The following is a 22361-nucleotide window of genomic DNA, read 5'->3' as shown; positions in this document are numbered from 1 at the left end:
TCATATGTGCCTTGACTGAGGGGCTATAGCAGACTGAGTGACCCCTTGCTAGAGCCAGCAACCTTGGGCTCAAGCTGGTGAGCCTTGTTCAAATCAGATAAGCCCGCACTCAAGCTGGTGACCTTGGGGTCTCGAACCTGGGTCCTCGGTGTCCCAGTCTGATGCTCTATCCACTGCGCCACCGCCTGGTCAGGCACTCTTCAATCTTTTTTTGGGGGGGGGTATTTTTCTGAAGTTGGAAACAGGGAGGTAGTCAGACAGACTCCCGCATGCAACCAACCGGGATCCACCCGGCATGCCCATCAGGGGGCGTTGCTCTGTTGCAAGCAGGGCCATTCTAGTGCCTGAGGCAGAGGCCATGGAGCCATCCTCAGCACCCGGGCCAACTTTGCTCCAATGGAGCCTTGGCTGCAGGAGGGGAAGAGAGAGAGGAAGGAGAGGGGGAGGGGTGGAGAAGCAGATGGGTGCTTCTCCTGTGTGCCCTGGCCGGAAATCGAACCTGGGACTCCTGCACGCCAGGCCGACACTCTACCACTGAGCCAACCGGCACTCTTCAATCTTTAACAGCAATTTCATCTATCTCTCAGCATACAGTATTTGTACTAATTTGAAATAATAATTGATAAACTTAGCAAGATGACTAAGATGACAGGTCCATGAACAGTAAGATGTCTCTAAACATATCTCTTTTAATATGAGCCAAATTTACTTCTTACAACAAATTGTATTTCTCAATATCAGTAAAATTCTTCAAAAGGGGACCGTTACCTGTCAACAATTGCACAAAAGGTAAGCAATCTGGAAAGCAAAAAATAATCTTGACAGTATAAAAATGAAATATTAACTGAATTAAAACAAAGGATTTTGTGGTAATACTTTCTGTGCAGAAAAAAGTATCGAGGAGACTTGCCCATACTTTAAAAAGTAAACTAATTACCAAGTGTCAAAAAGCCGGTAAAAAAGTCTCAATGCTATATAAAATCAACTCTTAAATTTAACCAAATAAAAATCTCTGCTATTCAATCATATGGCAAGATATCCTGAAGCAAATAGTTTCATGAATCCTCAGAAAAAAGGGAAAATTAAGGCTAAAAAGATCAAACACCAAGTGTTCATCAAACCTTTCAGTCAACAGAGCCTTTATTAACATGCAAGTATCATTTGCCACAAGATATACAAGTTTTCCTAATCTTTCGATTCTTTTTCAATATTTTAACGTGAGGTCCCTTGTGGATCTAACAAAAAGTAACCTACTTAAACCGGTCAAAGTCAAACTTGATTCTAGCTATCATCTTAGCCTTTAAGATCATTATTTAGGTTTATAATTGGCATTATTTGTCCTCAAGTAGCAGAATATAATTCTTGTACTTGATAATCTTCTATACTAAAATATGTACCAGTATGTTTTAAGAAGTTACTAAAATATATGCAATTAACATATATATATATATTTGCTTTCCATAAGCTGGAAAGTACAATGTTAAATCTTCTAAGAGGAAAATTATTTATTGATCTTGGTTGTTTATGGTTTTTGCAGTTTCCAGAAAAACTGGTCCACATTAAACCAGTCCTGAAAAACTAAGCTGAAAACTAAATTCACAGACTCTGACGACAGCTTTGATTTACTAAGAGAAACAATAATAAGCCAAACGAGTGCCTTTTTCCCCATGCCTAAGCAGAGAGGCTGTAATAGTTATTGAAAAAATTTTTAATCTGCTTAGCATAAAAGCTGAATGACCTCTTTAGAAGTTAAGATTTCAGTAGAAGACCCACAGATGATGGGCATATTTATTGGGACACATTTTAATTAATAGAAGATAATTCATAAACTATATCAAAGTGCATTATAAGACTTGCACTGCATCTCTCCAAGTTTGTCATATTTTGTAACATTTCAGTTGGATGCAGGAAGACTGGAATAGTTCAGAAAAGTCTAGCTTTTAAGATCTTGGTAAAGTTCATAGCGAGTCTTTTAAAACTTTTAAAGAACCAGAAGTATAATCACAACAGGAGACTATGTAAGAAGAATGAATATTGCAAAGGAAGTTTTATAGTCAATGAAAGTACAGTACTTTGGATTGGCCAAAATGCACAGTACACATGAAATCAAGTCATGTAGTTTAGTTATTGACCGTGTGGCTACAGTTCAAAAAGTCATTGCTCCAAAAGCCGTACCTAGTAAACCTTCCAAAATTGCTTTTAAATAAAGCTCTTAAAATGTACCAATAAACAAAAAGACAAGATACACTGAAACAATACTGAAGTTTATCAAAAGACAGGTAAGAAACTTCAACTCTTATGTCTTTGACAGTTATAAAAAAAATCATTATTTGGCTAAGTTATAAACATGTTTATAATGTAATTATTTGCATAATTCTAGTAATGCTTATGACGGCTCGAAGACCAGAATAGGTAAAAAAAAAAACCACACTAAAAACATAAAAATATGTAGCCCGAATATTTTACCTGTAGAATATGTTCATTTATGACTAAATTGCAGCATTTACTATATCACCACCACTCTAATTTTAAAAATCACATCCAAAGGATAAGGCAAAACTACCTATGAACTGGCATATTTGTTTATTTCTTAATTTGTGAAAGTGTCCTTAATTTGTTGGTGTAGCAAACAAATTCCAACTTTGCTATGCAAAAGAAGAGAATAATCTGCTTGGCAATGAACTTTAAAGTTCAGTAGCACACAGGCAGCATGCTATAGATGAAAAATTACTGACTGAACTACAGGTATTAAATACTGAAAAAAGTTAACAGTTTATTATAATTTATTTTATTTAACAATCTAGGAAGTTCGCGGCCATCAGCAGTTCCAGTGCAATTTCTGGTGCAATTGGGAATTCAGGAATCTCCGTGGAGCTGTTAGTGTAGCGAACCTTGTAAGTAAAATACATGCATACTTTTGATAGCACATGTGAAGGGATCTCTCTAAAATTGACTTCATTAGTTTCGTTCTCAGCAAACTGACCTATAAAAGAAAAAAAGGTATGTTTGTTATGGGTGGGTTCCAAAATTCCTATGTTGAAGTGCCCCCTCCCCCCAGTACATCGCAATGTGACTGTATTTGGAACTGGGTGTTTTCTTTCCTGTTCAGGAAGCATTTTAAATATGGAATGCTCCTACAAATTAGCATGTCATTCTTGCACAGTGGCCATGCTGTCGTCCCAATTTTAGTATACGTGCTGCCAAAGCGAGCATCGAGGTAGGGTCTTTAAACTGGTAATTAAGGCACAACAGGGTTATTAGGGCAGGCCCTAATCTCATATGACTGGTGTCCATACAAGAAGAAGAGATCAGGTCACAGAAACAGAGGGGAGACCATGTAAAGACACAGGGAGAAGACAGCCACCTAGGAGACAAGCCCAGAACTCCTACGGTCCAGGGCCAGGAGAAAACAACGTTCTGGGGTTGAAATCACCCAGCAGCCTACAGTAGTGTGTTATGGCAGCCCCAGCAAACTATTATAGCATGAAAAAAATACATATACCCAACCAGCATCAAACAAACTAACTCTGATTTTTTAGTATAAACATATAAAAATCTTATATTAAGATAGCATTTGAGATTCACTAAGACTGCATTTTAAAACTCTATCTACGAGAACTTTGAACACTTCAGGAGCTTTTTCTAAGACTGTTGATGGTGGGATCACTGAAGGGTAAGTAGGGGTCAAGTCTTCACGGGCCGGCAGGAGAGCCCTGTGCTAAACGGAATTGCCATGAAACAGTATTTTAGAAATCTTTTCAGGAAAGTAAATCTACTGTTTCCCCCTTTAGCTTTTAAAAATATGATTATGTTAATGAAATCTCCTTATAAGTCACTTCCCTTTATTTCATAACACTTCACGAACAATTTTTAGTAATTCCTCACAATTTTTTAGCTATCTAAATGTTTTATCATTTAGCTTTTATTATAGGGATAAAATATTTTCTTAGGAGTCAAGGAGTAGTACTATGACCTGATCGCAAAAGGCAGAGAAACATACTTTTTGAGAATGTAGTATTTAAATTTTTTTTTGTATTTTTCTAAAGTTGAAAACGGGAGGCAGTCAGACAGACTCCCGCATTCCCCTGACCGGGATCCACCCGGCACGCCCACCAGGGGGCGACGCTCTGCTCATCCGGGGCGTTGCTCTGTTGCAACCAGAGCCATCCTCAGCGCCCGGGCCAACTTTGCTCCAATGAAGCCTTGGCTGTGGGAGGGGAAGAGAGAGACAGAGAGGAAGGAGAGGGGGAGGGGTGGAGAAGCAGATGGGTGCTTCTTCTGTGTACCCTGGCCGGGAGTCGAACCCGGGACTCCTGCATGCCAGGCCGATGCTCTACCACTGAGCTGGCCGATCAGGGCTAAAAGTTTTTTAAATAATTGTGTATTGGTTGTGGGGAGGGGTGAAAGAAAGACAAGCAGGCTTCAGCAAGTAATTCACAGTAATAAGGGATTTTTTTTTTTAGGTAAAATTCACATCATAAAATTAACCATTTTAAAGTGTACAATTCAGTGTATATTCACAATATTGTGTCACCACCCCATCTATCTTGTTCCAAAACAGTTTCATCACCCCCAAATAAAACCCTGGACCCTTTCAGCAACTACTCCCGCTTTCCCTCCCCCAACCTCTACTTCCTACCACACCAATCCACTTTCTGTCCCTATGGGTTTATCTACTCTGGTATCTCACAGAAATGCAATCACAGCATGCCCCCTCTGTGGACGGCTTCTCTCAGCGCGGTGTTCTGGGGCTGCAGCTACATCGTAGCTTGTATCAGTACTTCACTCCTCTCTACGTAAACATGAGTTTCGGGCTGAAAGTTCGGTCTTCAAGATAAAAGCTCTTATTTTTATTTATTTATTTTAAAGATTTTGTTTATTCAGTTTTAGAGAAAGGGGAGAGAAACAGAGAGAGAGAAAGGGGGGGAGGAGCAGGAAGTATCAGCTCCCATATGTGCCTTGACCAGGTAAGCCCAGGGGTTTGAACCGGCGACCTCAGAGTTCTAGGTAGATGCTGTATCTACTGTGCCACCACAGGTCAGGCCAAAGCTCTTATTTTTAAATTAAAGGAGACCAAGCTCACAAAAAAACAAAAATCCTTTAATTTTAATTTTTAATTAAAATTTTCTTGGTACCCATGATTGTTCCCCCTAAAGTATGTCCTCGCTCTGTCCAGGAGAAAAGTTTAAAAGCAACTCAACCCAGGAGCACAAGCCCTGTTAACACCCAGACTGATGTCCCTAAGTACCATTTCCCATGAAAAGAAATCAGGGCTCTTTGGAAAAATGGCTGTTTCCAGGATTGACAAGTAATGTACAAAATGAGCCTGAGAACTCTTGTTATTACAGAGAGTAGTATAGCTATCCAAGATTAATGGGGCCCATCAAAAGAACACAGGAGCCAACCTAATGTGGCTCCTTCTGGCATAAAAATGGAGCAATTTGAGTACCAGTGAGAATGACTGCACTGGATTAGAAGCCATCATATATACAAAGCCATGAATTGATAATGACATGCAAAGACAAATAAACAAACAAACAAAACACTGCTATTGGAGGATGCTGGAGAACCAATTCATTATTTTGAAAAATTATATGTAAAGGAGGGGACAATCAAGCATTTAATCTTTTCTTTCTTGTACAGACTATTATTTCAGGGTAACCAAATAGCTCTTTAATGGAGAATTCTAATTAATAAATTCAGAAGAAATTATGCAATTAGAAAATCAGTTTTATAATTCCAATTGAAGTATATCTCAGCAATAATCACAATAAATGCTAAAACCATTGTTTGAAAGTCAGTCTGGAGAATTATTCATGGATGAATCAGCTTAATAACCCTGAACTACTAATTGATCTTGACATTGCTAAAAGATGTGATACAATAGTAACACCTATGAAGTCTTGCCTAGTAAAATGAACCAGATTCGATTCAAGTCTCTGGGGTTCTAATTATGAGTTGAGAAGATGTAACATTAAGTCTAATCAGGATGTGGAAATTATAGAAATAACCTTGTAAATCTGATGGTCTGGATAAAAGGGAGGGGGCAGGGGGCTATCAGAGATTTTGTAAATGAAATGACAACACCAGGGGTTTGCTTGAAATACTCTTTAAAAAATGTGAGAAGAGATGAAATAAGATTAGCAAAATGTCCATAACTATTTACGCTGTACACACGGAAGTGTGTTATTCTCTACCTTCATGTATGTTCTGAAATCTCCATAGTAAAAAAAAATCAGAAAAGACATTGCAAAGGACCCCAAATAGCCAAAACACTCCTGAAATGAAAAAGTCGGAGGCCTCACATTTATCAATGTCAAAAAGTTACTATAAGGCTGCAGTAATCAAAACAGTTTGGTACTAGGACAGTATAGATATATAGATCAATGGAAGAAAAATTAAGAGTCCAGAAATAAACCCACACATCTGTGGTCAACTGATTTTCAACAAAGTTGCCAAGACCATTCAACAGGGTAAATAAAGAATGGTCTCTTCAACAAATGGTACTAGTATGCCCACATGTGAAAGAATAAAAAACTAATGGTTTACACCATGTACAAAAATTAACTTAAAATAAAAAACCTAGCTGTAATAGCTATAACCATAGAACTCATATAAGAAACATAAAGGTAAATCTTCATGACACTGGATTTAGCAATGGATTTTTAGACACGACTCCAAAAAACACTAAAAGGAATAAAAGATAAATTGGGCTTTAACAAAATAAAAAAACTTGTCAAAAGACACTATTAGGAAAAAGATAACCTAAAAAATGGGAGAAAATATTAGCAAATCATGTATCTGATGAGAATCTACTATCCAGAATATATAAAGAAGTCTTACAACTCAAAACAAAAAAGATAAACAACCCAATTAAAAACTGGGTGATAGACTTGAAGGGACATTTCTCCAGAGGATACACAAACAGCCAGCGAGCACATGAAGAGATCCTTTAGTCATTAGGGAAATGTTAATCAAAACCACAATGAGACACTAGCTCATGCCCACTCGGGTGGCTAGAATATAAAAAGGCAAATAAAAAGTGTCAGTGAGGATGTGGAGAAAACCACAGGGGGAAACCTCATACATTGCTGGTAGGAATGGAAAATGGTTCAGTCACCGTGTCAAATTTGGCATTTCCCCCCAAATTACCCTACGTTCCTGAAATTCCACTTCCTAGGAAAAAATTTTTTCTTGTGTTAAAATAAATCACCTCAAAGAAAATGTTACTGGCTGTTTGGGAAGTGGTAATTTCTACAGATAAACTTTAGAAGTCGGAGCAGAAATGGAAGCAGGAGCACAAATCGGCAGTGTCCTGTGTTGAAGCTGACCCTGAAACTCACCTGGGAAATGAGCCTTCCTATTACAAAATCGCCAGTCTGGCCTCACTGAAACTAGGGTCAACACTAAAAACAGGATATGGCAGAAGCCAACTTTTCCCAATGCAACATCATATTGCAATGTTCAAATAGTTATTGTCTTTTAAATGTTATGAGTCATTTAATTCAACTTAAAAATATATTCATCAAACACTGAAAGTGAAGCTACATGAAGAGCAAATAGCATTCCTACCTGGGCCACTCAACATGGCTTTTATTGTTCCTGATGTCAGTGCATGTTCTCTTTTCACAATAAATTCGTGACCATCCGAAGATATCAATTTGACATACATGGCATCAGGGCCTTCACAGCCACCATAGGTTTTCTCTTCTCCATCTAAAGTCAAGTAGTAAAATGGTTTTTGAATCACAAAATTTATTAACAACAAATAGGTTTACCAGGGTCAATATTTGAAGAACTTAGACCAGCAAGCTTTCTGAAGGGGAATAACTACCAAGATTTGAAAGTTTTTTTAACATCTTATTTATTATTCTCTACACATTTTCCAGTATCAGAATAAACTCTACACTCAAGAATGTTGTCTTGGATAAAAATTTACCAGCATTTCTCAAGAAGTATTAACAATATTTTTGTGACCACAGCAGCACATTCAAATTTGAAGACTAAAACAAATTATCCAAATAGTAAACTTTAATTCTATCACCTGAAATACGCATTCTACAAATAAGATGCATAGTGTGTTTACAAATGAATGTTTATGTCATGTGAGCTCAATTTCTGACAAGTCCAAATTCTAAATGTCAGGGCTTCCTTTACTTAGCATTTTACTCTTGATCCATAATTTCATAACAATTATCAAACTTTTTATTGCTTAGTTTAAATGCACAATGAAAGTAATGAATACTGACAATACCTGAAAGTAGAGGAGAGGAGACAGGGAGAGTGTGCAGGCGTCACTCTGCTCCTGGCTTCAGCCAGTGACTAGCTCATAACTTTCTGGGGGAGTATATATTTTTGTATATACCTTTACGATCTTTCTCACACATGTAATTTTATAGTACTGAACTGATGGAAATTTAATTTTTATGGTTACCAATATCTGAAACAAAGTTTCTTCTGGATTACTCTAAAAATTTATAGCGTCCTAGAGAGAAGTACAGAGGATGAAGCTGAAGTAGTGTTCAGCTACTAACACCCATTACTCATTTATTTTTTAATAATTTAGAAATCCTAAAATTAAGATTAATAAATATCGATATCACTTATGTACTACAGCTGCTCAAAATGTTTAATTTGAATGTAATAGGTGAAAACACTGAAATCTAAATTTAAAATAGCCATGGACGACCTCCCTCCTCACCCCCACTCCCAGGTAGGGAACTGTTTAAAGGAGACTAGAGACAAATTAATGCAGTAAATGATCCCTGATCAGATCCTGGATTTAAAATAATAAACCTGTTAATAAAGAACACTACTAAAACAACCGAAAAACTCTGAATATGAACTGAATACATGCTGATATATTTAGATGTGGACAATTAAATCTTAAATGGAGAAAAAGGCATTTCTTAAGTTTATGTGTGTATATATATACACACAAGTATATGTGTGTATAAATAACATACACACAGAGGGAAGGCAAATGTGGCAAAAACAGCATTAGCTGGTAAAAGCCATGTAGTATATTACTCTTGCAATTTTTTGTTATAAAAAGCTGGGCAACTCATAAAGATGCAAGTAACTTCTACATTATAGACTATCCAAACATAAAGATTCTTAGCAGTTTTTGCCAATTTCTCGAATAAAAACAATTATCAATTATTTAAACTTACACTTCTAGTACTTTTTGCAAGCTGAACCATTCTGTATGTATGTTGGGAAAGTTTCTAATATCTTAAAGTACAATTTACTCACTAGGAATCACAAATTTTATTTGGTACAATAATGTTACTGTTCTGTCTTTCAAGAATATACAGTAAATATAAGCTGTTAATTTAAACAACTACTTTTGGTGTACTCTGATCATTTAATAGCTTTCACTCACTGACATCGAAGGCCTGTCTTTGAGAAGAAAAACCAACTTCTACTAGTTGAAATACTTAACCTGTTATTTTTTTTATTATGAAACTTACCCATTATGTTATAAAATCCTACTCGCTTCCACAGGAAGTTTAGTAGTTTCCTGAAAATATAACAATGCTATATTAAGACTAATGCTGAAATAACATGTTTTCACCCGTTATTATTTAGTATGTCTTTGGTATTACAAGTTTAAGAACTCTCTGTGCTAACCAAGTATTTCCCAGCCATCGTAACATGCAACAGTACTAGTTTCTGAACATTGGAGAAAAGATGATCACCTCCAGGACAATAAAGTCGACATAAAGATTTGTTCTTTTATTTTTTCTTTTAAGGCAACTATTCTGACAACAGTTTAAAATACAGAGACTGGACTCTCTCTTCCTGGAGCATGCCTGCACCTTTCCCTTTCTCTTCTATTCCCCAGTTATGTTTTCCTTGTCACTCTCCTAACCTTTAAGGAGCCCCAGGAGACTTGCATCCAGTGAGCAGTGGGCAGAGGCAGCTTATCCTGGGCTAACCCCCTGAACCTGTCTCCAGGGTCCCCTTTCATCCTACAGGAACAGTTAAGTACTGTCTTTACTAACTTCTTTCTCTTAAAAAAGACACAAGAATCGAGGTCATGTCACTCCCTCCATAACATCTCCATTATTACTTGTGCACATTCTTTTATCTTTCATTTTGAAAAAACAAAAAACAGATGCTGTTCCTTAGGACCTAAACTGAACTTGAAGGGGATCCTTGGCCTTAATCATCTTTGAACACGGTACTACTTGATACTGGTAGACATGAAAATATCTGCTCAATGAGGCCCTGGCCGGCTAACTCAGCGGTAGAGCATCAGCCCAGTGTGTGGAAGTCTCGGGTTCGATTCCCGTCCAGGGCACACAGGAGAAGCGCCCATCTGCTTCTGCACCCCTCCCCCTCTCCTTCCTCTCTATCTCTCTCTTCCCTTCCCACAGCCAAGGCTCCATTGGAGCAAAGTTGGCTGGGCGCTGAGGATGGCTCCATGGCCGCCGCCTCAGGTGCTAGAATGGTTCTGGATGCAATGGAGTAATGCCCTACATGGGCAGAGCATCACCCCCTGGTGGGCATGCTGGGTGGATCCCGGTCAGGTGCATGTGGGAGTCTGTCTCTCTGCCTCCCTGCTTCTCACTTCAGAAAAATACTACAAAAAAATAAAAAGGAAAATATTTGCTGAATGAATAACAACATGATAAATCCAAGGACATGGGGCAGCTTTCATGAGAACAAAAAAGACAAAGCAAATGTGTACATCTATAACACATTTACTTTTTCATCCCTTCAGAATACAGGCTACCAAAGTTCTGATATGTAACAGTAGAGTGATAAAAATTTATAATTTTAGAAAAATTTAAGAAATTTTAAATATTACAAAATAAGGCGATTGCTAAATGAAAAGGGCTCATTTTTACAATAGTTTTTATTTTGACAGCATTTCCTCAAAGGAGGATTTTATTTTATTAATACCAATATTATTTTCTGTGTCACTATCAGGAAAACAGCATATTCTCATTATCTTTTTCTCTAAGAAATTCCTGACCAATAAATGTTTTAATTCTAGCCTTAAGGAAAGGGTCAAGAAATAAACCATAAAATTTTAGAACAAGAAAGGAATGTGGAGATGACCTATGTCATCTCTCACCTTAAGAAACAGTAATGTCACTGATGTACAGAGAGGATGAATGACTTACTCCATGTGGTGATGGAGCAGGAGCAGACATCAAATCTGTTAGTCTAGAACACTTGCTAAGCACAGACAGAGATAATTAAAGTACCATTTCTAATGTGAGATTAGGGCTGCAGTGGTGATGTAGCATTTTTACCAGAAATCCAAGGGCCTGGTAAGTGATAAACATTGCATGAAATACCTTACACACATTATCTTATTTTAAAATGATACTTTCTCAAGAAAATAATTGCTCACATTTTAAAGAAGAGGAACTACTGTACTCAGAGGCTGCTCCTTGTTCAAGAATTCTACAGCTTAAGTGGCAGCCTGAGGATTTGAACCTAGGTAGGTAGGATTTTATGGCTCATACTCCCTTCCACTATTCCATATCGTAAGGGTAAAAAAAATCCTGGCTCCAGTTAAAACTGCTCATTCACTACTGCTGAGAGCTGTTGACACATTTCCTTAGAACAGTCTTTAAAATTAAAAAACAGCACTATGTCATTTTATATTAGTAGGCAATTAAAAATATATCTGTTATTTTCTTCTGTTCATACTGCTTTGTATCATTCTTCTAAAAAAAACAAAACAAAAGAACAAAATCCTAGAAGAGCTAGAAGAACAAGCATTTCAAGGGCCAACTTTTCTATCTGGAAAATTTTTCTGAGCTAAATATCGAAAATGTTTACTTAACTCGCAGTAGCTAGGCAACCATACAAAGTCACATCATAAAAGCCCTTTGGGTAGCAACAGTTTCTCCACAGACTTCTTAATATAGTAAATTAATTCCACCATTTCTTCAGGGTTAAAGGGGGAGGGGGAAGATTCCCCATCACTAACAAAGAAAGAGCAAAGCTATAGCAAGAATTTAGAACAATTCTAATTCCCAGATAGAAGCTAAAAATATTTGAAATAAGATTCAATTTGGACTTAACCCACTAGAAACCTAAGTTTGGGGCAGCAAAAATCTGTTTGAATACTTGAGCATCTACTCCATAATTGGAATAGTTACTCCGAGTTCTGGAAATATGAATTAGGCAGGTAAAAGCTAGTGGTCAAGGAGCAGTGAGTGGACTGAGTACGTACAGGCAGAAGTCACAGTGAACAATGGGCTGACCGAGATGTCATCATGCTCTTAGAGTATTATATGTAAACATTATTCTTTCACAATTTTTAAATTTTTGGTAACAAATACAGTGTGTCCGTAAAGTCATGGTGCACTTTTGACCGGTCACAGGAAAGCAACAAAAGACGACAGAAATGTGAAATCTGCACCAAATAAAAGGAAAACCCTCCCAGTTTCTGTAGGATGATGTGGCAGTATGTGCGCATACGCAGGTGATGACGTAACACCGTGTATACAGCGGAGCAGCCCACAGCTATGGCAGTCGAGATGTGAACAGTACAGAGGAAAGTTCAGAGTGTCCTGTGGCTTGCTAAGTTTGAATTTGTGACCAAAGTGCAACGTGAATATCTGTGCGTTTAAAACGAAGCACCATCACATAGGAATAACACTACTTGGTGGGATAAGCAGTTGAAGGAAACTGGCAGTTTGGTGGAGAAACCCCGTTCTGGTAGGCCATCAGTCAGTGACAAGTCTGTAGAGGCTATATGGGACAGCTACCTAAGGAGCCCTAAAAAATCTGTGCATGAGCCCACATCAAACTGCACTGGATAGGTATGAAACTGGGAGTTTTCCTTTTATTTGGTGCAGATTTCACATTTCTATCATCTTCTGTTCTTTCCTGTGACCGGTCAAAAGTGCACCATGACTTTACGGACACACGTAGAAATTCTAACCCAGGGCGTACACTGAAAACAGTTTTGAATCTAGTATCATCTAACACTGAAAAGTTCTTTGAATAGCCTGTCCAATTCCTGATTTGAAATTTTACCTGTTTCATATACTGCTGTTATTTCCCCATGTATAAGACGCACCCTTTCCCCAAAAATTTGGGGTCTAAAAACTGGGTGCGTCTTATACAGTGGTTGTAGCTTTTTTTTTTTAACTTGCATTTCCCGCTTTTTTGTGCAGATGAGTTGTATGAATTTTATGATGAATACAACTTGAGTTCAATAACTATGTAATACATTTTCCCCTAAATTTCAGGCCCCCAAATTAAAGTGCGTCTTATACATGGGGAAACACGGTATATTGCTACATGGCTTTCTAGACTATATTCTGTTCCATCAACCTGCTGATGCCTGCCTAATATCCCCCCACTGTTTTAAAATAGAACAGCCTGATAAAATATGTTTTGCTAAATGGTTGGACAATTCCCTTTTTGTTATTACACATTTCTTATTAGGTCTACTTTTGGGTTTATTATACTTTCTGAAAGGTTATTGCTGGTGTTTTTTAAAAAAAGGTTTTTAATTCAGTAAGTTGATTTTCAACCGTACCATCTTTGGAAAAGTCTCTCTTATTTTTTTTGTGACAAAGGCAGAGACAGAGAGAGGGACAGATAGGGACAGACAAGAAGGGAGAAAGATGAGAAGCATCAATTCTTTGTTGTGGCACCTTAGTTGTTCATTGATTGCTTTCTCATATGTGCCTTGATGGGGGAGGGAGAGTAAGGCGGGGCTAAAGCAGAGCCAGTGACCTTGGGGCTCAAGCCGGATGAGCCCATGCTTAAGCCGGCGATCTTGGAGTTTTGAACCTGGGTCCTCTGCATCCCAGTTCAACGCTCTCTCCAAAGTGCCACCGCCTGGTCAGGCTTGAAAAGTCTCTTAGTAGTTCTAATGGTTTTTCAGTTGATTTGCTTGGATTATTTAAGTAGGATTATTGCAACAGCTGAAAGTAAATCTACTCTTTGTATTTCTCTCTCTTTTAAAGTGGATATTTACTTGAAAAAAATGTCAGATGTCTGATGTCCCTCACAAAATATACTACAGATTAAAGTACCAAATGTAAAAACACCATTCTGGAAAAATAGCTGGAAAAAAAAATACAAATGGCTCAGAGAGACCTGCAAAAATATGCTCAGTCTCAATGGTAATCAGTAAAATGCAAACTTAAATATTCAAACTTGCTAAGAATCAGTATTGGAGGGGAGGGAAAATGGGAGATACTGAATAAATGGCACACCGCAAAGGCAGCAGTTCTTCTTGCTATCTACTTTAAAGATACCCTAGCACACACAGTGTGCAAAGGTAAGAAAGCTCTTTCTTCACTGTGACGTGCATACAAATGAAGAACTGAAAATACCCTAACAGGTTGAAAAGGAAAAAAATATCTGTATTTGTAACAATTCAGAAATCCCAAGATAAACCTTTTAAATTGTATTTTTCAATTACATTTTACATTCAATATTACTTTGTATTAGTTTCAAATATATAGCATAGTGGTTGGAAAATCATAAACTTTACAAAGTATGCCCCCAATATTACGAGTCAGTACCCACCTGACACCATACATAGTTATTACAACTGACTATATTCCCTATCCTGTACTTTACATCACTGTACCAAGAGAAACTTCAGTTTCTAAAAAGCAGATTAAAATTTGCTGCCATTATGTAAAATAAGTGACTTCTTGTCTATTAATCTAGTGTTTTCTGAAGATCAACAAATAAATAAAAATACACCTTCAAAAATGTAAATAACTAGAAAACTATGGGTTAAAACTGATTTTTAAAAAACAACAGGTTGGCTCTGGCCGGTTGGCTCAGTGGTAGAGCGTCAGCCCAGCATGTCGATATCCCAGGTTTGATTCCTGACCAGGGCACACAGGAGAAGCACCCATCTGCTTCTACACAGCTAACCCTCTCACTTCTCTCTCTCTCTCTTCTCCTGCAGCCATGGCTCAATTAGAGGGACTTGGCCCCAGACGCTGAGGATGGCTCCATAGCCTCCATTTCAGGCACTAAAAAAATGGTTCCGGATACAAGGGAGCAAGGGCCCCAGATGGACAGAGCATTCACCCCCTAGAGGGCTTGCTGGGTGGATCCCAGTCAGGGTGCATGTGGGAGTCTGTCTCTGCCTTCCTTCCTCTCACTAAATAAAAAAAAATAATAAAAAAGCAACAAGTGGCCCTGGCCGGTTGGCTCAGTGGTAGAGCGTCGGTCTGGTGTGCAGGAGTCCCGTGTTCGATTCCTGGCCAGGGCACACAGGAGAAGCACCCATCTGCTTCTCCACCCCTCCCCCTCTCCTCCCCCTCTCCTTCCTCTCTGTCTCTCTCTTCCCCTCCCGCAGCCAGGCTCCATTGGAGCAAAGTTGGCCCGGGCGCTGAGGATGGCTCTATGGCCTCTGCCTCAGGCGCTAGAATGTCTCTGGTTGCAACAGAACAGCACCCCAGATGGGCAGAGCATCGCCCCCTGGTGGGCATGCCGGGTGGATCACAGTCGGGCGCATGCGGGAGTCTGACTGCCTCCCGTTTCCAACTTCAGAAAAATACAAAAAAAAAAAAAAAAAAAGCAACAAGTAAACGTGTAGAACCAAGCAGCACATTAAAGGAACAATGGTCAGTCAGCCTGATGCTTGGAAAGCAAAGTAAATCACATTAACCAAGAATTACACAATGCTCAGGTCTATTTGAAGAGGCTTCAGCCATATTATACAAATTGACAGAAGTTATGACACAATTCCAATTTCTAATAAGACATCAAAATATACTGCTTCACCCTGGCTGGCTGGCTCAGTTAGTTAAAGCATCTTCCCGAAGCTCAGAGGTTGCCGGTTCGATCCCCACGGGGTCAGGGCACAATACACAAACAGCGCGATGTTCCCTTCTGTCTGTCTCTTGCTAATCTCAATACAAAAAAAAAAAAAAAAAAATCCTGCGTAGAATGTGGTTATAGTCATTGAATCCATGTCTGTGATGATGAGTTAAAATTCTCATTCTGGCCATTCACTTATAACAATGCTCTTATATTTAACTCTAAGGTAAATAGATAGTCTTAATACTTTTAGCAAACTGTGTCCTTTTCCATCTTCTCCTCCACTGTGAAATTTATAGTTTTCACTATTAGACACAAATGCTTCACAGTAACCTGTAAGTGCGTCTTTTTAGATCTACCTGTCACCCTACCTTAGCTGTTAAGTTTCCACAAGGCCAAGTTCTTTCTTTTTATAATCCATATATTAAGCACACAATGGTAATTATGTGGTCCTGTTAACAAAGTCTCATATAGTAATGTATCTGCCACAGACACAGGTAGTATTATTTATCCTGAGCTTTCCAACAAAATAGTTATTCAGGCCCTGGCCGGTTGGTTCAATGGTAGAGCGTCAGCCTGGCGTGCAGGAGTCCGGGGTTCGATTCCCCGCCAGGGCACACAGGAGAAGCACCCATCTGCTTCTCCACCCCTCCCCCTCTCCTTCCTCTCTGTCTCTCTCTTCCCCTCCAGCAGCCAAGGCTCCATTGGAGCAAAGTTGGCCTGGGCACCGCTGAGGATGGCTCTGTGGCCTCTGCCTCAGGTGCTAGAATGGCTCTGGTTGCAACAGAGCGACCCCCCCCCCCCATGGGCAGAGCATTGCGCCCTGGTGGGCGCATGAGGGAGTCTATCTGACTGCCTCCCTGTTTCCAGCTTCGAAAAAATACAAAAAAAAAAAAAAAAAAGTTATTCAATAGCACCAAGCTTTTGACCAAGATTGATTCTTTTCATGTTTTGTCCTCGATGTTGGTCTTCAAGAAACGTAGAACTTTCAGACGACCACAATAAAAATGGTTCTTTCTAGGAAACATCTATTTAAGTTTGAAATATTATGGGTTGTATTGAGGAAAGAGAGTGCCTAAGGAAGGAGATGGTATTCCATCTTTCATAATAGAATTATGTCAATATGAATTTTAATTCTTTATTTTAAAGATTTCCAGGGCATGGACATATTTTATGAAATTATGATAATCAAAACATCAGTCTCACAATATTTTACCCACTACTATATTCCTCTATGTGATTTCTGGAATTTATGGTTCCTAGAACTAATTCAGGTATCTTCACATTTCTAGCTTGAGACCCAAATAGATTAAGTGATAAGACTTTTGTTTCTTCACCTCCTAAATTAAAAATGGGCTAAGTCGTATCTTCAAGTCCCTTTCAGCTCTACCATTTCATGACTGAACCCACTGGAAATTCATCCTCCCTCTACAACAAATGCCTGGAACTCCCACTTTCCCATCTTTATGAAGCAGAGCTGTGTTCCCACTGAATCTATCCCATCCCTGTAAACTACCTAACCTCCCTTAGGAAATGATCTCCAAACTCCTTTGCTTAGGTTTAAAAAGTATGAGCAAATATTCCCACTATATAGTATATATTTAAGTAGTATAGATTCTTACATTATTAAATGATTTAAAAGAATCTTTAAAATGCTGGGCTAAAAATAAATATATAGAGAATAAACATTTAGGATAGGTTAGCTAGACGGATTAAGTCATATCAGTGTAACTGCAAAAATTTTTCCAGATTATTTTCTAGTGCTGAAAATATCTACCAAAACCCCCCAAACAAGCCTTTTATAATATTAATTTAGAGCCTGATATATAAGGTTAATTATAATTCTGACTACAAACTATTACCTGATTATATTACAAAATTACCATAAGGTAATGAAACTGTCATCTTCCATTCAAAATGGATTTATATATCTTGATATATACTATATATATTTTTTTTGAATGGCAAATAATTATTTTTGTTCTATGCATGTTTTATTTATTTATTTATTTATTTATTTATTTATTTATTTATTTATTTTAGAGAGGAGAGTGAGAGAGAGAGAGAAAGAGAAGGGAGGAGGAGCAGGAAACATCAACTCCCCTATGTGCCTTCACCAGACAAGTTCAGGGTTTTGAACCAGTGACCTCAGCATTCCAGGTCGACGTTTTATCCACTGCGCCACCACAGGTCCGGCCCATGCATGTTTCACTGCCCTTATATCCCTAACTCCCTGCCCTCCCCTCTGACGTATCTATCCCCCCATTCCCCTCCCAATCCCAACTCGACCAAACCCAATTCCCTGCCAAGCTCAGGCCTCAACCAAAGAGCTGAATGTGGCTGGAGAAAAGACACAACCACTTTGGATGATCTTAACTTTGAATTTATGCCCACATACTGTAAGCAGGAACTTGGCATTGTATTGATCCTCCTAGCTAACAGGCTTTTCTACTGTGAGAAAATTTACAGCTTCCTCAAAACCTCCAACATCCCTCTCCTCCCTGCCCTAACTACTTATTTCATCAAGAAAATGGAAACAATCACTTCAATTACTTGTCTTTCCTCCTTCATTCTACCTGCATGTATATAGCATATAGTATCTACCCTGTTTCAAAAGTTAAATAGAAACCATCCTTGCATACAAGGCCAACCTTTCCACTTAAGCACATCTATACTGTACAAGGATTTTGCTGCCATTATTCCTATCAACACATGAAAATGCAGTAACATCATCACTACTATCCATTTCTCCATAATCCACTCTGATCACTTTTGGCCCACTAGTTCATTGAAGGGTTCTAATCAAATTTCAACTACTTGATCTGGTATCATGATCAATTTTTTTTCTTCATTTTTTCGAAGCTGGAAACGGGGAGGCAGTCAGACAGACTCCTGCATGCCCCCGACCGGGATCCACCCAGCATGCCCACCAGGGGGCGATGTCCTGCCCATCTGGGGCGTTGCTCTGTTGCGACCAGAGCCATTCTAGCGCCTGAGGCAGAGGCCACAGAGCCATCCTCAGCACCCAGGCCAACTTTGCTCCAATGGAGCCTTGGCTGCAGGAGGGGAAGAGAGAGACAGAGAGGAAGGAGAGGGGGAGGGGTGGAGAAGCAGATGGGTACTTCTCCTGTGTGCCCTGGCCAGGAATTGAACCAGGGACTCCTGCATGCCAAGCTGACCCTCTACCACTGAGCCAACCAGCCAGGGCTCAATCCATAGCTATAAATACCATCTATAAAATCTGACTCCCAGATTATCTCCCTTGCCGGACATCTCATGGATCTCCAACTTGGCTCCTGCACATATTCTGAGCTGTATACTAGGGATCAGACTCCTTTACAGAGCTCCTGATTTATTCCTCAGAAACCAGTGCACCCTCCTCACTTCTCATTTTAGTAAATGGCACTACTGTTCACCTACATGCTCAGAAAAACAGCTGATTTCTGAAAAAATAAATAAAAAAATTTTTTTTTTGTCCTAGACGTAAGGCAAGACCCATTTGCTCCATCTTCAAATTACATTTCAAATCAAACCACTTCTCACTAACTTACAACTCTGTAGTTCCAGTTCAAGCCACCATTTCTCAACTGGACTACCACAAGCCTCCTTAGGAGCTGGTTTCCCCACTTTCTCTGAACTGTCCATTCTCCACCCAGCAACTAGTCATCAAAAGCATAAATCAGATTTCACTCCCCTGCACAAAATCCTCTAATGGCTCCTCATTATAGACAGGAAAAAAGAGTATCAAATTCCATCATACTTAGTCTCTGTTAATCACTTTTCTTTCACAATGCACCAGCCACATTGGTGTCTTTAGAATTACAATAGGTCAAGTTCATTCCTCCCTTAAGGTCCTTGAATTTGCAGTTACTGCTATCTTAAATTTCTTCCCTCACATCTTCCTCACTTAGGTCTGCAGGTAAAACAGCAACTCCTTAGAGAGGAAGATCTTTGTTCATGTCCCCATCAAAATTAGACATGCACCCCCACCCGGGCCACTCTAACTTAATCTGACTCTACTCTTGCTAAATCATCTTTACATTTATCACCACTTTGCTCACTTACTGTATATCCTTTCTCTTTCTTTAAGCTCCAGAGGGCAGGCCTAGTATAATGCCTGGCATATAGCAGTTGCTCAGTAAATGTTTCTTGAATGAATGGTACCATTTTTTTTTCTTAATAACCAAGGCCTAAAATTTCAGGCATCTCTGGATGAGTTTGTTTTGATCTTATGAACAGTAAACGTTTACCACAGGTTTGCTAAAATGCATTAACACATTTTCCAGATTATTTTCTAGTACTAAAACCCCCCCAAAAAAGCCCCAAACAGCATTTTTTATAAGACATAAACTAATATTACTTTAGAACTTGATGTATAAGGCTAACTATAACTTCTGACTACACACTATTGCCTAATGAAACTGGCATCTTCAGCTTGAAATAAATTTATATATATATGTAAAATATTTTCTTGGGGTGGTAGATAATTAGATAAATCTCATACATTAGATAAAAAGAATAATCATTTAAAAACTAAGTGTGAACCGCAAATCACTGGCAATAAACAATATCCAGGATGACTAGGATCACAGCTGTTTCCTTGCCCTTGTTACTCCAGAATGAATGAATCCACGTGTAAACGGTGATCTTTCAGCATCGTGAATTACAAAACGTAAACTAGGTCAGAAATTTATCATTTTAGTCCACTAAATTGAGAAAGAAACAACTCTTAGGGGATCCAAAGGCAAACGTGGTAGTTTGAAAATGAGGTTTTAAAACTCTAAAAAATGTCGGTTGTTTTCCACGCTGAAAACGATGCAGAGTAGAAATGCTGGCGTCAATGACACGAACTCCACAGCTATAGTTTACTAAAAAGGTTTTAGTTCCCCAAGAGAAACTCAATGGCCACTGTACTTGACACTGGATACCTCCTTTCAGACAAGACTGGGAGGCAGGTAGACAGCCTCAAACCACCAAGTCGGCACTGATCGCCCAGTAAGTTGCCCAGAGGTAAACTTCTCAGGGTCCCGCAGCAAAACGAGGGCCTCTCCTATGACTAGGGACTGCCTCCTAGACAGAGAAGGACGAATCTCAGTGCACACGGGGAAAGCAAAGAAGAACAGCGACAGGGCTGCCATGCCCCTAACTCCACCCTCCCCGCGCTCAGCCCAGAGAAGGCCCAGTCTCCCCGGCCACCGCCCCTCCTTCCACCCTTTTCCGAGCCCCCCGAACGGCTCCGGGAAAGGTCCCGCCGCCCTCTTCTCCCCTCCCCCAAACTAGGGGCTGAGGAGGCTCGGGGAGGACGGGAGCTTCCGTTCCTTCCCCGCCCAAATGGGAAGAAGTGGGCAGTTTGGGGCAGCGAGCGCGCCCTGGACAAGCCCCCGTGTTCCACGCGGACTCAGAGCTCCGTCCCCACCCCAGCCCGAGACTCACTGGTCAGCCCCGCAGCCACCGCGCCAGGTCCCCGCGCACCGCCACAGCCCCCACTCCAGGGCCGCCCCCCCACCCCTAGAAGCCTGCCGCCGTGGGTTCCGGGGCAGTTGGAAGAATCACTTCCGTCGGGTCACGGACCCTTTCAACGACGCGCGGGAGATTAGTATCTGGTGTGGCGGCACGCACTGAGTCTTTCGCCCACTTCCGTCCAGAAGAAGTGCACAGCGCCCCCTTCCCTTCTCTCTGTACCACAGTACCCCAGGACAGCGTGGGAGACAGAGATCTCTGGCAAACCTCAACCAATCTGATAAGTCTTCTGACTCCCAGCAGACAGCGCCGACCCTCATCCAATTTCTGCGGGGACAGCCGCCTCAAAGAAGAGCTCGTGGGCCCGAGGCCGCACTGCACCCTGGGATTTGTAGTTTCTCCGGCGGGCCTGTTGTTTGGACGAGGTAGCAGTGCATCCTGGGACTTGTTGTTTCTCAAGCTGGGTGTTAAAATTTGGGCGATTTTAGAGGTTGTCCCTACCTCTCGTTTAGGATGGTATGCGAGGAGGCCGGAGACTGTGTGCAGAGGAAAGATCGAAAGGTGGGAGTGCGGTTTCTAAGCTAATAAGATAGTGTACTCGAGGAGGCAGTTTCTCTGTCTTTTGTGAGAAGTTGCAGTGAGTGTTGAAAGCATAACTGCTGGAGCGATCGGCCGGCCTCATTTCCTCTCTTCCCGGTACCGTTCAATGTTTTCCGAAAACTAACCACGCCTCACCTCTGCCCTCCCCCCCTCCCCAGCCCTAGAGTTGCGCAGCCCTTCTCGATTCTGAGGTCATTCGTAGAAATTCCAGGCGACTGAATCAGTGCTCGATTCTGAGACCATCTTTGTCGCTCCACGCCCGCTGTGCCCCCGCACCCTCTCTTGCTGTGTCTCTCACTTGCTCTCTCTCGACCCGCCTATCCTTTTTACTTGCTTTCCTGTGGTTAACATCAGGCACCTTTCCAAGAAGGCTGAAACAGCTAAATATTCACCCTCTTTACAGGACTGTGGCATGTAGGGAACGCAGAGCCAAGAAGCTCACCATTGCAAGTTGCTCAACGAGGCACTGTTGTGTAACGATGTCCATAAAGGGAAACATACAACTTATCCAAAGTTTATTGACCTACTTA

The 22361-nt window shown here is 40.1% G+C and overlaps 1 protein-coding gene across 2 annotated transcripts; it reads right to left on the bottom strand.

Annotated features, from left to right (window-relative positions):
- Positions 1-1122: 1122 nt before the first annotated feature.
- On the bottom strand, positions 1123-21726 carry ELOC (elongin C). 2 transcript variants are annotated; one of them, XM_066378866.1, is made up of 4 exons: positions 21499-21726; positions 9474-9523; positions 7573-7716; positions 1123-2983 (listed from the first exon to the last, which is right to left on the bottom strand). In XM_066378866.1, the coding sequence occupies exons 1-4, from the start codon at positions 21549-21551 to the stop codon at positions 2793-2795; spliced, it is 438 nt and encodes a 145-aa protein (XP_066234963.1). In that variant the 5' UTR covers positions 21552-21726; the 3' UTR covers positions 1123-2792. The 2 variants fall into 2 exon arrangements, with proteins under 2 accessions (XP_066234963.1, XP_066234964.1); XM_066378867.1 differs by lacking the exon at positions 21499-21726 and adding an exon at positions 21205-21323.
- Positions 21727-22361: the final 635 nt, after the last annotated feature.

The sequence above is a fragment of the Saccopteryx leptura genome, chromosome 3, assembly GCF_036850995.1.
Source record: "Saccopteryx leptura isolate mSacLep1 chromosome 3, mSacLep1_pri_phased_curated, whole genome shotgun sequence".
Classification (NCBI taxonomy): Eukaryota; Metazoa; Chordata; class Mammalia; order Chiroptera; family Emballonuridae; genus Saccopteryx; species Saccopteryx leptura.
This window is presented reverse-complemented; position numbering and strand designations above follow the sequence as displayed.